The sequence below is a fragment of the Colletotrichum spaethianum genome (genome assembly GCF_022836535.1).
Source record: "Colletotrichum spaethianum MAFF 239500 DNA, contig11, whole genome shotgun sequence".
Taxonomy (NCBI): domain Eukaryota; kingdom Fungi; phylum Ascomycota; class Sordariomycetes; order Glomerellales; family Glomerellaceae; genus Colletotrichum; species Colletotrichum spaethianum.
The window spans coordinates 1177005-1189655 of record NW_026054781.1 but is presented as its reverse complement, the minus strand read 5'-3'; the positions used below and the strand labels follow the sequence as shown (position 1 = coordinate 1189655).

Genomic DNA, 12651 nt, shown 5'->3' with positions numbered 1-12651 from the left:
AACGAATCTTGGCTTCAACAGTGGCGACACTTATTGAGGAAGTAACTGACGATGCCAAGGATCAACAACAGACGGGTTCAAACTTCGACACCTAGTCCTGACGCAAAAGCCGCTAGATGAACCTTCAACTTGACTCAATATAGAAGTTGCTACAGGAGACACTTACCTCTGAGCAAATCGATATCCATCTGGAGTTCCGATTCGTGGGATGCAAAGACTCAGAACGGGTCAAATAACTTGAGATACGGCACAAAACCCACATTTCGATTGCCATTCCGGTCTCGAACGTTGGTGTTCCACTAATACGTTGACAATCAGCTGTGGTCGTCTGAATACTTGAATGCAGTCTCGCGATCCGACCCTGCCCAAAAGCGTGATTCGCTTGATGCGCTTTATTGACCTTGCCATGAGCGTATACCAACCTCACCATTATGGAGGCAGCTGATCCGGGCTTCCTGTCCGTAGAAGATGGAATACAATGTCTCCATCAGTTGTAGCTGTGAGGTTGCAAGGCGAAGTCATCACCAGGTCAGTGTCTACCCCGATCGAAGGGAATATTAGTTCCCGGCCTACACCGGAAAGCCGTTCATACTTCTGTCCTGTGCCTCCAGCATGTTCATCTGAGGCATTCATGCGTAGGGCTGAGCCATCGGACTAGGTACGTACCGAAAAGGACCCCAACTCTCAACGCCCCCTTCCCATTTTCTCCGGAAACAACTTCAGTCGTCATAATCACGAAGCCCTGTCTGGACCGCAGATAACGAATGAATCAATTGCTGCTTACTGCCATGACTTAGGCATCCAGTCTTGTGGCTCAACATGAGGCAGGGAAGCCTGCTCTGGTCGCAAGGGGTTGCGCCAATGGTAGGCTTCAACGAGGTGCCGTCTATTTCGACTCCGACTCTCGTCAAGTCGAAGTGTTGCCAACCTCCAACCTTCCGTCATGGTGCTACCTTGGCCACCGTTACATTCCAACTATCCGGACCCTCATTGCTACGTTGACCTTGTTTCATTTCCCGATTGAGTCTCGGTGAGGTGAACGTATTTGGCCGCGAGCGCCGAGGTATCAACCCCTAATCGATCGTGAAAACGCTGCTTTGAACTTCTGTCACCACATCAGCCTGCAGCCTGCAAGATATCCGTCCATTGAGACATCGGGTTGAAGATGCAGGTCAAACCAGCCACTTTTCCGTGTACGTCGATCCGTAAAGCGAGCCAATGGCTGCCACTCACATGCTTGAACTTAGCCCTAGCTGACGATGGTGTTTCCACGCAAGCTCAGAGTCTGGAATTGTCACTGCCTCGGTCTTCAATACCCACTGCTCTCAATTGGTTATTATCGGGCGTGTAGCACAATATCATTCAATTCGCTCACCAAGCCCAGACCATGTTTCCATCCAAGGTTGACTCAAAGGCGCACCAGCGGATGACAATCAGCGGACAACGAGCTCAGGTATCCTCGGGATTATGCTAAGATAGCTCTTGGAAGAACAATACCATATTTATTTTGATTCCCGCTAGGGGATGCGATTGAACCCCCGGGGCTCAGTTAGCTGGGTAATCAGTCATCCAGAGTGTGCCTCACTCCGCACTCCGAGTTACCCAGCGTCTACACCAGCCCTGCGACTAGGTACGACTTGGGAAGCTCATCGTCATTTTATTTTTTTCTCACTTTCTATCGGACTGTTCGGTTTTGGCGTGGGTCCCTACCCAACTGGCAAAACGTCGCCGACATGCAAGTCAGCCGGCGACCATTCATGGTGAGTTGGAGTTCAACTCATCAGGCTGTCGAACCCCACCACCTTTCCAAAGTCATTGTAAGGCGACTTGCGCGTTCTTGGCTTACAACTTTGAACAAAAACATTGTCTCCTGCAATGGATCTTTGTTCACATCAAGAAGACCCGATGTCAGGTCTCCGAGTCCTCCCCTTCGTCTCGGGATTGGTCACTTGCTTGTCCGACTAGACTTAGTCGTCTTTTTTCCTTACACCAAATAACCAGTCATATCTGAATAAGTTCCTGAGTCACCTCAGGCCGTCCGTGATGGTGTGGACTATAAACCAGCGGTCCTCGACAACCACACGCTTGATGGCAGTGACGTTAAGACCATGGCGTACTTTAGCCAAGTGGGCTTTCGTACCATAGGGATAGCCAACATATAAAAGAAAACGTATTTCCAATCTTGATCATTCGACCTCTAACCTCGAGCAGTAATCGGTTACCCAATACACTTAGACAGGCAGTCATGATGCGAATAGCCATCGCCGGAGCCGGAGGGTTCGCGGCCATCCTCACTCGTCACATCACAAAGACGACCAACCCTCTGATAGTCCTTTCCAGAAATGTTGGTATTCGGTTTTGATGATCCACCCAAAACAAAAACTTGCTAAGATGATCGTGCATAGTCAAGACCAGATTTGGAGCAACGTTATGACTGCCAGGTTGCTGTCGTCGACTACGACGACGCTGAGAGCCTTCAATTCGCCCTCCAAGGCATCGATCTCGTCATCTCAACGATCCGCGGCCAAGAACAGATTAACCTAATCCACGCCGCTCGCCATGCTCGTGTACGCCTCTTCGTCCCGGCAGAGTTCGAAGGGTCGGTATCTCACAGACCATCTGGTGACGACCCTCTCGACTATGGATCATTCGAAGCCATCGAGCTGCTGAAACGCTGTGCCAGCTCCAAGTCTCGCAAGATGGACTACACGGTCTTCTCCTGTGGCATTCTTTACGAACATTTTGCCCCTGGTGGGTTGGCGGGTTGTGGCATGGGTGACCGTGCTTGCATAAGCAGCCCAGGGGCTTACCTTGTCGACGTTGGAAATGCCACAGCCGACATTGTTGAGACAAATGAATCTGGGCGACCGGTCCAGGTATGCATGACTTCCGTAGAAGACGTAGGTCGTTTTGTCGCTGCCGCTATCGAGCTTGGCCCCGGCAGCTGGCCTCGAGAGTTCAAGATGCGAGGTGACAGGATGTCTGTCCGGGACATCTTTGCCAAGTGCAGCAATGTCAGAGGAGGTAAATCGTACTTCCAATCGAGGGACTTGGTTGAAGCAGTTTCGTGATGATTGTGACTGACGGGTGATTAGTTGCATTCACTCTGAGGACCCGAAAATATTCCAAGCTCCAGAGCGAACTCACGTATTACGAATCAAGACAGAACTGGACTCAGTGGTGGAATATCCAACGGCTGATAGCCACCGCTGACGGACGATATGACTTCCGTCAGGCTAGCCTTAACGAGGCTGTTGATTTACGGCCGGTAGGGTTCAGAACATGGCTAGAGTCTCAGTGGGGACGACAATGATACTTGTCCCATCAACGTTCGTTCCCCAGTACAAAGCTCAGAAGCTTGGATCTTCGATACTCGTCTCACCCCTCTTAACTGTATTGCTTCACTCTACATTGACGTCTATCTTTTTTATTTGGCAAGCCGTATGTAATATGTTTATCCACCTGATGCTCTAGAAACCGGTTGGGGTGCTATTAGTAGACTCTTCTTCACTCGTCTTTGGCCTCTGCCTCCCTAACATTCAAACACCCTTTCACCATAGCAAACGATGATTATTCAATCCACAAGATTGGCTTGGTTTTCACATGAATAACATACTTCAGATCTATTGAACTAATGGCGAGGAGCTTGAAGATGAGAATGGCGTTCATCCGTTCTCGTTGTTTAGGGTCTCCCTACCAACACCTATCGAATGGAGGCCTCGTCGACCCGTTGAGATGACGGTAACGAACGATTTCAAGAAATCACATTGTGCAGCCGCGTGGATCCTTCAGACCACAATAGGTCCAGTTCCGGATACAATACCGACCGATGTCCCTTGGGCCGCTACGTACATGAACTGCAACACTGCCTTTGCAGCTGAATGCTCAGACAAGGAGATTGGGAACCGCTCGGGTTCTGTAGCCGGTTCCAAGTGCCAGAACCCCCCCCCCCCCCAACCATCTGCCCTCTCTATCCCAAGGTCGGGATTGCAAATGCTGACACGCCCTCCCCCAACGCCATGTGACGGCCTATCATTGGTCAAGCTTCGTTCTGACTGTCAACACCGTCTGCCGGAGATCCACTTGAAAAATATACGGATGCCCAAATGTAGCGAAGTCAGCAGCGTTCTCGGGGTAAACTGCATGTGTGTGGGTATATCCACGTCTCTAGTTGCTTTGTTTGATGTTACACCATTTGGTGGTGTGCAATTCCATCTTTTAGCCTGGGCTGCCGACGTCATTTTCGACTAGCACGGTAATCATGGTTCGCGAATTTGAAATGAAGCGTTTAGGCTGCCGGTCGCCTTTTTGATGTTGGAGGGTGTAGCCTAACCATACAATCGGTTCCCAACTACCCCCGGCCATGGTTCGTTCGCCCCAGAGCCGCGTTGAATGCCCTTTCATTCGTTGTGTTGAATACCAGGTGACCCTTTTAACCAAGCCAATCCGTGTGGCACCTTTTTACTGTTGAAACTCCGTTGTATACATACCGTCCGCCCATGCCCAATCCCTTTGCCAATGTCACCAGACACGCCTATCCGTTCAACCCCACGCGCCGCGCCATCTTGTTTGTTGAAAAGTGCTTCTCCCAGTAACGTTGCCACTGTCGTTCCCATGTGATCACCTCCTTACGCCTTCTCTGACTCCTCACCGAACTCCTCCACGACCCACAGACAGAACTTCTCCCACTCGGTCGCCCACTGCTTGAGCCGGTCCGCCTTGACGCTCGACCCTAAGCTCGCCTCCTTGATGCCTGCGGTCCACTGTTCAGGCGTCTCGTCCTCAAACGCGGACCACCGCACGCTGTTCTCGGCCATGGAGCCCAAGCCCAGCAGCCCGACGTTCTCCCACCCCTGCAGCGCCTGCCAGTAGTCATGTGACATGCCCGCCGTATCCTGGCCCAGCATGGCTGGGTCGTCATTGCAGAGGGCGCAAGGAACGCCGCGGGCCAGCAGTGCGGGAAGCGGGTGCGACATGATGGAGCCGCAGAGGCGGAGGACCTCGTTGCTGATGGGGCACGACTCGACAAGGATGCGCTTGTCCTTGACCATATCGATGAGAAGAGGGTGCTTATACAGGGAGAATCCGTGGCCGATGCGGCGGGTGCCGAGGAGGACGGCGTCGAAGAGGTTCTGGTCCGTCTCATCCCCGTCGCCGAGCGTCTCGCCGGCGTGGAAGAAGAAAGGCAGGTTGACGCCCTCCTGCGCGCACTGCTTGCGGAACCAGAACAGTTCTGGGAGCAGGTCACGAAGGGGCCGGCCCAGATCCTCCTGGCCCACGAGGTCATAGCCGGCAATGAGGTGCGGCCAGGAGATCTTGGTAGTGATGCAGTTGTCCATGCTCTCGATGATGTCGCGCGTGGGCAGCTGGCGGATGGTGGTCCAGATGGTGCGGAAGCCCCAGAAGGCGGCGTTGGCAGGATTGGACTTGAAGAGCGCGAGCTCCTCCTCCATCACCTGGAACATGTGGTTGTAGTCCTTCTCGGGCTCTTCTTGGTTGTCGCGGCAGTAGTTCAAGGGCCACGTGAATCTGTTTCTGTCAGTAACTACGGCCTACGGGAACAAGTCAGTGATGTCTTCTCACCTAAGCTCAATCCAGTAGATGCCGTCCGCTAGTAGCGATGCCATGAGTCTTCTGAGAAACGCACGGAAAATGGGCTCGTAGTGAATGATGGTGCTGGTGACCCTGAAACACGAGGCGAACTTGCGCCACACAGCGTCGATACCGTGATGCTGCTCCATGCTATCCGTCAACGTGATTGTGCATCTCGCTTTCAGCCATTTCAGGAATCCTGGCCTCCCACCGTCGGGATATTCGTCCGCTGCCTTGGTCAACAGCCGGAACTCTCCTGGAACGTAGTCCTTGTCCCACGGTGAGCTTTTGCTATTCGCTGCCTTTCTGTATCTGAAGTGAACGCCAGAGTTGGACTTTGCTGTCTCATTTGACAGTGGCTCGTCTGCTGCGAAATGCATGCCCGGGGTGTTCAACAGAACGTCAAACAGGAAATCAAAGTCAACCATGGCGTCCAAGTGAGAGTGGAGGAGGGAGCCCTTGGGCATTTTCTGGACAATGCGCCACAAACGGGTTGTCTCAAGGCGTTGCTTGGCGAGCGTGAACATCATTCCAGGGAAAGGCGCAAGGCCCTCGCTTGTTGCGAGGTCCTCCTCGGCCTCTGCGTTCCATATCGTCCGCTTCTCTTCATCACGGATGCGGGAAACGATATCAGCCGCGCGACGGGCAATCGGGGACGCTGCGGCACGGAAGGATGCGTCCGCGCGTGACTTATGCTCTTGGGCGATGAGCGCCTCACGGCCGTTGATGTACTGGGCGATGAAAGGTTCCGAGACTGAGGGGATGTCCTGACGGATCTCTTCCCAATCTTCGTTTGTGAGAGACATGTTGGGCGGATAATGCGGGGTTCGTGTGAGAAGGCGAGACAGGGCGATAGAGGAACGGTGTGCGTCGTGAATTTATAAGACCGAAAGAACCGGATTGCGGATATTGGCGTCGGCGAAGTAGGCAAGGATCCGTGGAGTTACTGGTCGGTCGGCTCCGTTGCGTTTGGCTGAGGATGGTGAGTCACCGGCGGTTTACGCTGGATTTAGGCGGCTTGCGAAACGACGGAGACGCGGGCACGCGGGGTCGACGAGGTGGTCAGTGCTCCCGACTCCATCCGCAGTCCATCCCACTGCTGCCGGTCCGGTCCGGCATCTCCTGCAGGTTGATCGGCGGTCTTGGACCTCCGGATCCCCAATCTACCCCTGATGGCATCTCCATCAACATGAAGAGGAATTGGTTCTCTGTACATTTCATGGTGCGGTTGGAGGCGAATAGATTTTCAAACTGACCATACGAACAAAGTAAGCCCACGTGTTTTCACAATACGATGCCAGTGGCCTGTTGCGCAAACTGCATCATTAGGCGGAGCCTTCCGGTACCAGAAAAAGGGCTCCTCCGCACAGTAGGGCGTTAAGCGTTTAAAGCGACGTGCCAGTTCAATCTAGAAGGAAACCCGGAGCCTTGTATCACCAGGGTTAAGCTAAATTTTATCCTGCAATTTTGGCCCAATGTTCGATTCCGGGGCAACCTCTTGCCAAATGGCGCGTGCTGTGCCGCTGAGATGCAGCTGACTACTGCCATACTAGATCGCTGCCAAGTCTTAAGCCCCCCTGCCAAGCACTTCCTCGGCGTGGTGCTGGGTATGCGCATAACAACATCATACCCCAGAAACCTGGCCAGTCTTCCAAACTCCAAACTTCGAGTCTCCGATCGCTTTCGAAGTCATGGTCAGTTTCTCAAAATGCTCGCAGGTTGGTGCTTTCACAGCAAGCACTTTATGTTATGATGACTGTTTAATGACGCCTCGCAGCTTCTTAACGGGGTTCTGACCTTTGATGGCCAGGTGTTCTCGGTCAAGTTTGTAACTTTTCCGATGGAGGACTCTTGATCGCGAAGCCTAGTGATACCGATGCCCCACGGAATTGCCACGAAGTGAGGTAATTTGGTTGTTGCACCGCAAAACACTGCCAATATCGATCTCAGCGGCCCAGAGATCGTCCACGGAAACCTCTTGGGGACTGAGAGGTACATGCGCGAGGGCACCAGCCTCGAGATTTCGTCTACTACGTTGACAACGGTCGATGGTAATCTAAGGATAACTGGTTACGGGAATCCTTCCATTCAGAATATTAGCTCCCCAACTCTCAGTACCGTTGGTGGTACATTCATTCTCTGTGACTTAGTCGACCTCGCCTACGTCGACATCACAAACCTTCACACAGTCGGAGCGTTTGAGATATGGGCAGTGAGACTTTCCATTCTGAAGCACAAGGAACTACGGAAAATCGACCATGTCCCGGGAAATCAGAAGGGCATTTGCATCAGTCAGACGAGCCTCGAGTCCGTTGACAGCATCTTCAAGAACAACATTAAATTTGGATATGCCTCCCTTACTAGCTCCTCGAACTTGAAGCGGCTTGTTGTGGGGTTCAACGAGTCGGACTATCTGATTTTGTCCGTAGCGCCGGATACCAAACAGCTCGAAGCTGTCCTAAGCGGCGAATTCACTACTTCCATGCGTATAGGCCTAATCTCCCTGCCGGGAGATGTCTCAAGCTTTCAGCGAAGCTCTAGCCTGCAAAACTTGACTGCCGACACTTTCCAATTCTATGAAATAACTACAAGCATTTGCATTTACCTTTTGATCAGCTCAGTTCACTCTCCATCTGGCATGAGAATCTGGAATGGATTTCTGTTCCACCACAAGCAACCCAGTGGGCCAACTTCAGCCTACGTATTGTCAACAACAAAGTCAATCTGTCATCTGAGTATATGATTGACGAGAAAAGAGAGTTGACCAGATCATAGTACTGGCCACAAAGTGATATGTTCAGTATCGGCATCCCCAGTGGAAAAGTAACGCCCGCATTTTTATAGATTTATCTTCCATGATCCGGTAAGAACCTGGTAGCCAACAGTGCTTACAGCGCTTCGTTCTTCGAATACCAGAATGCCACCGCCAACATGACAAGTCGTCCTAAGGTTTTGGATAGATTTAGTCTTAGGCTAGACAATTGGGAAACATTCGACTGTCAACCATTTCAAAAGCTGGCCGAGCAAGGGAACCTAAATAACTTGGGTTATCAAGGAACCTCATTGCTCAAAACCTCCGGTTTTAGGATGTCTTGGTCTGTTGCCGTTATCGCCACAGTCATGTACCTCACAGCTATTTAGACAACATCTGCATCAACATCTGAATCGATTGCATTTTAAAGACAAGAATACTTTGCAATACGTGTCCAAAAGATCGTACTTATGCTACAAGCGACAGATACACTAGCGCGCTGTCACTATCAACTACTCTCGACTCAGTCAATTTTCCTAACCGGCCATTTCTTGGAACACCACAAAATCACCAAAGTCAAAAAAATCTCCAAGCCAAAGAACATAGTAGCCATCTCGTAGCCAATGGGGAACTTGGGCGCATCTCCAGAGTTGTACACCAGCAGAGGCACCCAAGCCTGGAATGTGAAGGCGGCCGTCTCCACAACACCTATGATGACAGCTCTATGCTCTGCAGAGTGTGAGCAGACCTCGTTGATCCAGGTGATGATCAAAGCCCCGGCACCAGTCTCCAAGAAAGTGAGGATCCACGCTGCCATCATGGCAGGGATGTTATCCTCCGGGTAGACGCTCAAGATCACGGTCCCAATCATGGCGATGACGCACGCGACAATCACAAGAGGCCATCGCAAGCCGATGGCGTCACTTGCCCAAGCGTAGGTCAGTGTAAAGAAGACTTGTGTACCGTAGCCTGCTGTGGGGATCAAGTTGACTTCTTCAGGGGTGTAAAGTCCAGTTGACTTGAGCCAGACGTTGAAGTATGAATAGATGCGGATGCCAAGGACGTGGGCGATGAAAATAGCGCTGAAGAGCCAGACGGGCCAGCCATTGGCGATGTCCTTGATGGTTCGCCAGGTGAGCTTTCGGATGGGTTCTCGGCCACAGGATTCCATGCGGCCGATAGCCATTCTACGGTCTTCAGGCTTGAGCCAACGGGCACGGGAGGAAGTCGGTTGATCCGGAATGGCCCAGTATCCATAGAGGCAGATTGGAATGCCAATGATTCCTATATAGGATTTAGTTGCTGTTGACAAAAGAAGCGTGCGGGATAATAGACGGACCGTCAAAGATGAAGAGCCATTGCCAGGCACGAATACCGTTTCGGTGGTCCATACCAGCGAGTAAGCCAGCTTGTAGATAACTAGACACTGTCAGACGCCTCTATTCAGAGATAGAATATTCGGATGTATCGTGACCTACCCGGAGAACATTTGCGCAATCGAAGACGATGCCTGAAAGATACACGCTCTTTTACCCAACTCCTGAGGGGTATACCAGTTACCTAGCAAGGTCATGATGCCGGGATAAGCAGACGCTTCGAGAAGCCCGACGAGGAACCGCAATGCACACATCGTCTGCACGTTCTTTGCCCCGGCCATGCCCATGACGACGAAGCTCCAGATGAGCTCAAGCGTTGGAAGCCATATGGAAGGTCGGATACGGGTAAGTATCAGCTGGGATGGCAACTGTCCGATGATGTACCCAATATTGAAGAAGGTTGTTAGGTAATTGAGGTCGTTGCCTGAGAGATGCAGATCTTCCTTCATTCCAGAGACATATGCATTGCTAAGATCGCAAGTTAAACCATATTTCGGTGGCGCAAAGTCAACAGCAACAGCGAAGAGCGTACCTGACGTTGGTTTGATCGAGATCTATGGAGACGTCAGTTGCTGGAGTACAAAATGAACATTGAGAGTATCCTAAACCTACACTTGACAAAGTAGGCAATACAGCAGTAGCTCAAGATCCACCAATCTATCTTGGCGATAAACTTGCGCTCCTCTGGAGTCTTGTCCAGACTGTCCCAAACTACTGCAGCAATTCGTTTGCGAAGAGAGCGCTTTGGCTGTTGTTCGTTAGGCTGTGCCACAACGGAAAAGGCGTCCTTGCCGTCGTCGTTCGATGAATGGTCCATATCGTTGCTCTCGTATCGGTGTTCCCGGAGATGATGGCATGAACGAAACCAAAGCTGGAAACATCAACTTTGATACGAAGTCCAACATCCAAACCTGATTGCAACACTAGTCACTTTATGTAAAGCTTCCAGATAGTAGGCTTTGCTCGGGGTAGCTTCCCTAGCGATGGCGTCAACCACTACCGTCGGGCACCCCCCGACGACAGACCGTGCATATGCATATTCCTCGAGACTCTTGATCAAGAGCGCACTTTCTCCGACTCCCAACCACAACTTGCCCACCATCCCCCCGAGCCAGCCATGTATTGATTGAAAAAAGGATTGCGGCAAGGGTTCAAGGTAGACAAGACGGCACCTACATGGGGTAACCTCCGATAGCAAGCCAACCCCTCCAGCCTTTTCCCGATAGAAATATCCAGGCATCCTCCGAAAAACACCGCCGCTTTTACCCTTTGTATACCCTCCCGAACCGGCGGTGTTTTCTTGAGGGCGCGTGACATCTTACCAAGTGTAAATAAGAACAACTGAGGCAAATACGATTACTGACTACTGACCACTTCGCTCAATGCAGTATTCACATGTTAATACAAACTGCATGCTGGAAGCATACAAGCTCTTGAGCTGGATCGGTCAAAATACTCACCAACCCGATCGGTGTTTGCTGAATCGGATTTCCAGGCAATACAGGATTCCTCAATGAGGCAATCCGATTTTGAGATGGCGTTATCGAAGGGTCTGTCAAGGCCAGTGCCGATAGTGGGCCGATTGCGACTCTGTGATCCTCCTATCGGGCGTTCTCCGACGTCGAGCTTGGAGGCTGTCCGGGCTCGGCGCCGTCCTCGCACTGGGGCATGCCATGGACAAACATGACCGATGGCTCGTCGATAAGAAGTGTTTTGTATCACATCTCGCGTTATTTGGCCTCTATTGTTGTTGGAAATCAAAATCTCAACCTTCGGACTGAACCTACAGACCTGGGCCACGAAACCAACAGCCTGATTACTCTCAACCTAAAAACACTATGGTAACGGAAACAGAAGCTCGAGCGATCTACGCTTCTGCAATTCATTTCGATGGACTCAACATCGCCAACTGGTCCCGCGACATTTTCGAATCCTGGCATAAAGGCGGCATAGCCGGCGTTTCCTGTACATGTGGTCTCTGGGAGGGCCTCCGCAGCAGTCTCGCCAACGTAGTCCAGTGGAAGCGGTGGTTCGAGGAGCATTCGGACCTTATCGTCCAAGCTCACAACGTGGCCGACATTCGCGCCGCTAAGGACGCCGGCAAGACCGCAGTACTCCTGTCCTGGCAAAACACCTCGGGCATTGAGGACCAGCTCGACTACCTGCGCGTCTTCCGCGATCTCGGCGTGCGTAAGATGCAGCTTACGTACAACACGCAGAACTATTCCGGCGCTGGGTACTCGGAGGCCCGGGACAGCGGTCTGACGGGATTCGGGCGCGAAGTGGTCGATGAGATGGCCCGTCTTGGCATCGTGTGCGATCTTTCTCACGTCGGACCGCAAACATCGGAAGACGTGATACTGTATGCGCCAGACGAAAGGCCTCCGTGTTTCTCACATGTCCTTCCTGGGGGCTTAGTCGATCATCCGCGTAACAAGTCGGATCACTTGATCAAGCTCATTGGCAGCAAAGGCGGGTTTGTCGGCTTATCTCAATTTGGGCCGCACATGCCAAAGGGCAATGACAGCACGATAGATGACTATGTGGACGTACTGGATTATGTGATTGGATTGATCGGCGAAGATTTGGTCGGTGTTGGGTCGGACGCCAGTGAAGGACACGCACGACCAAGCGATTTTCTGGAATGGTGTAACAAGGATAAGGGGTATGCCCGGCGCTTGACACCATGGGGAAGCCAAAAGGTCGTCAAGCCCCTGGGGCCGTTGGCTGACCGGGCTGAGTTGGCTGTGGCAATGGCGAGGAAGGGTTGGAGCGAAGAAAAAATGAAGAAAGTGCTGGGAGAAAACTGGTTGAGATACTTGGATAAGATATTCAAGACCGACTAAGATACAGAAGATGGCACTGCCGGTCGAGTATTAAGTAGGAATTGGTAGCAAAGCAATCTTAGTTTGCTAGTATTGGCTTCTGCAC

The 12651-nt window shown here is 51.8% G+C and overlaps 4 protein-coding genes across 4 annotated transcripts; 2 read left to right on the top strand and 2 right to left on the bottom strand.

Annotated features, from left to right (window-relative positions):
* Nucleotides 1-2248: 2248 nt before the first annotated feature.
* On the top strand, nucleotides 2249-3071 carry ColSpa_05272 (oxidoreductase swnR; the record flags this gene model as incomplete). Its single annotated transcript, XM_049271484.1, has 2 exons — nucleotides 2249-2344; nucleotides 2406-3071. The coding sequence occupies 2 exons, from the start codon at nucleotides 2249-2251 to the stop codon at nucleotides 3069-3071; spliced, it is 762 nt and encodes a 253-aa protein (XP_049127441.1).
* Nucleotides 3072-4628: 1557 nt separating this feature from the next.
* ColSpa_05271 (adenosine deaminase 2-A) lies at nucleotides 4629-6398 on the bottom strand (the record flags this gene model as incomplete). The annotated part of the gene is made up of 2 exons (XM_049271483.1): nucleotides 4629-5529; nucleotides 5584-6398. 2 exons carry the CDS (start codon nucleotides 6396-6398, stop codon nucleotides 4629-4631), a joined length of 1716 nt encoding a protein of 571 aa, XP_049127440.1.
* Nucleotides 6399-8867: 2469 nt separating this feature from the next.
* On the bottom strand, nucleotides 8868-10537 carry ColSpa_05270 (pantothenate transporter liz1; the record flags this gene model as incomplete). The annotated part of the gene is made up of 3 exons (XM_049271482.1): nucleotides 8868-9628; nucleotides 9905-10252; nucleotides 10333-10537. 3 exons carry the CDS (start codon nucleotides 10535-10537, stop codon nucleotides 8868-8870), a joined length of 1314 nt encoding a protein of 437 aa, XP_049127439.1.
* A 1021-nt stretch (nucleotides 10538-11558) lies between these two features.
* On the top strand, nucleotides 11559-12566 carry ColSpa_05269 (putative dipeptidase; the record flags this gene model as incomplete). The annotated part of the gene is made up of 1 exon (XM_049271481.1): nucleotides 11559-12566. The coding sequence occupies one exon, from the start codon at nucleotides 11559-11561 to the stop codon at nucleotides 12564-12566; it is 1008 nt and encodes a 335-aa protein (XP_049127438.1).
* Between the last annotated feature and the right edge of the window lie 85 nt (nucleotides 12567-12651).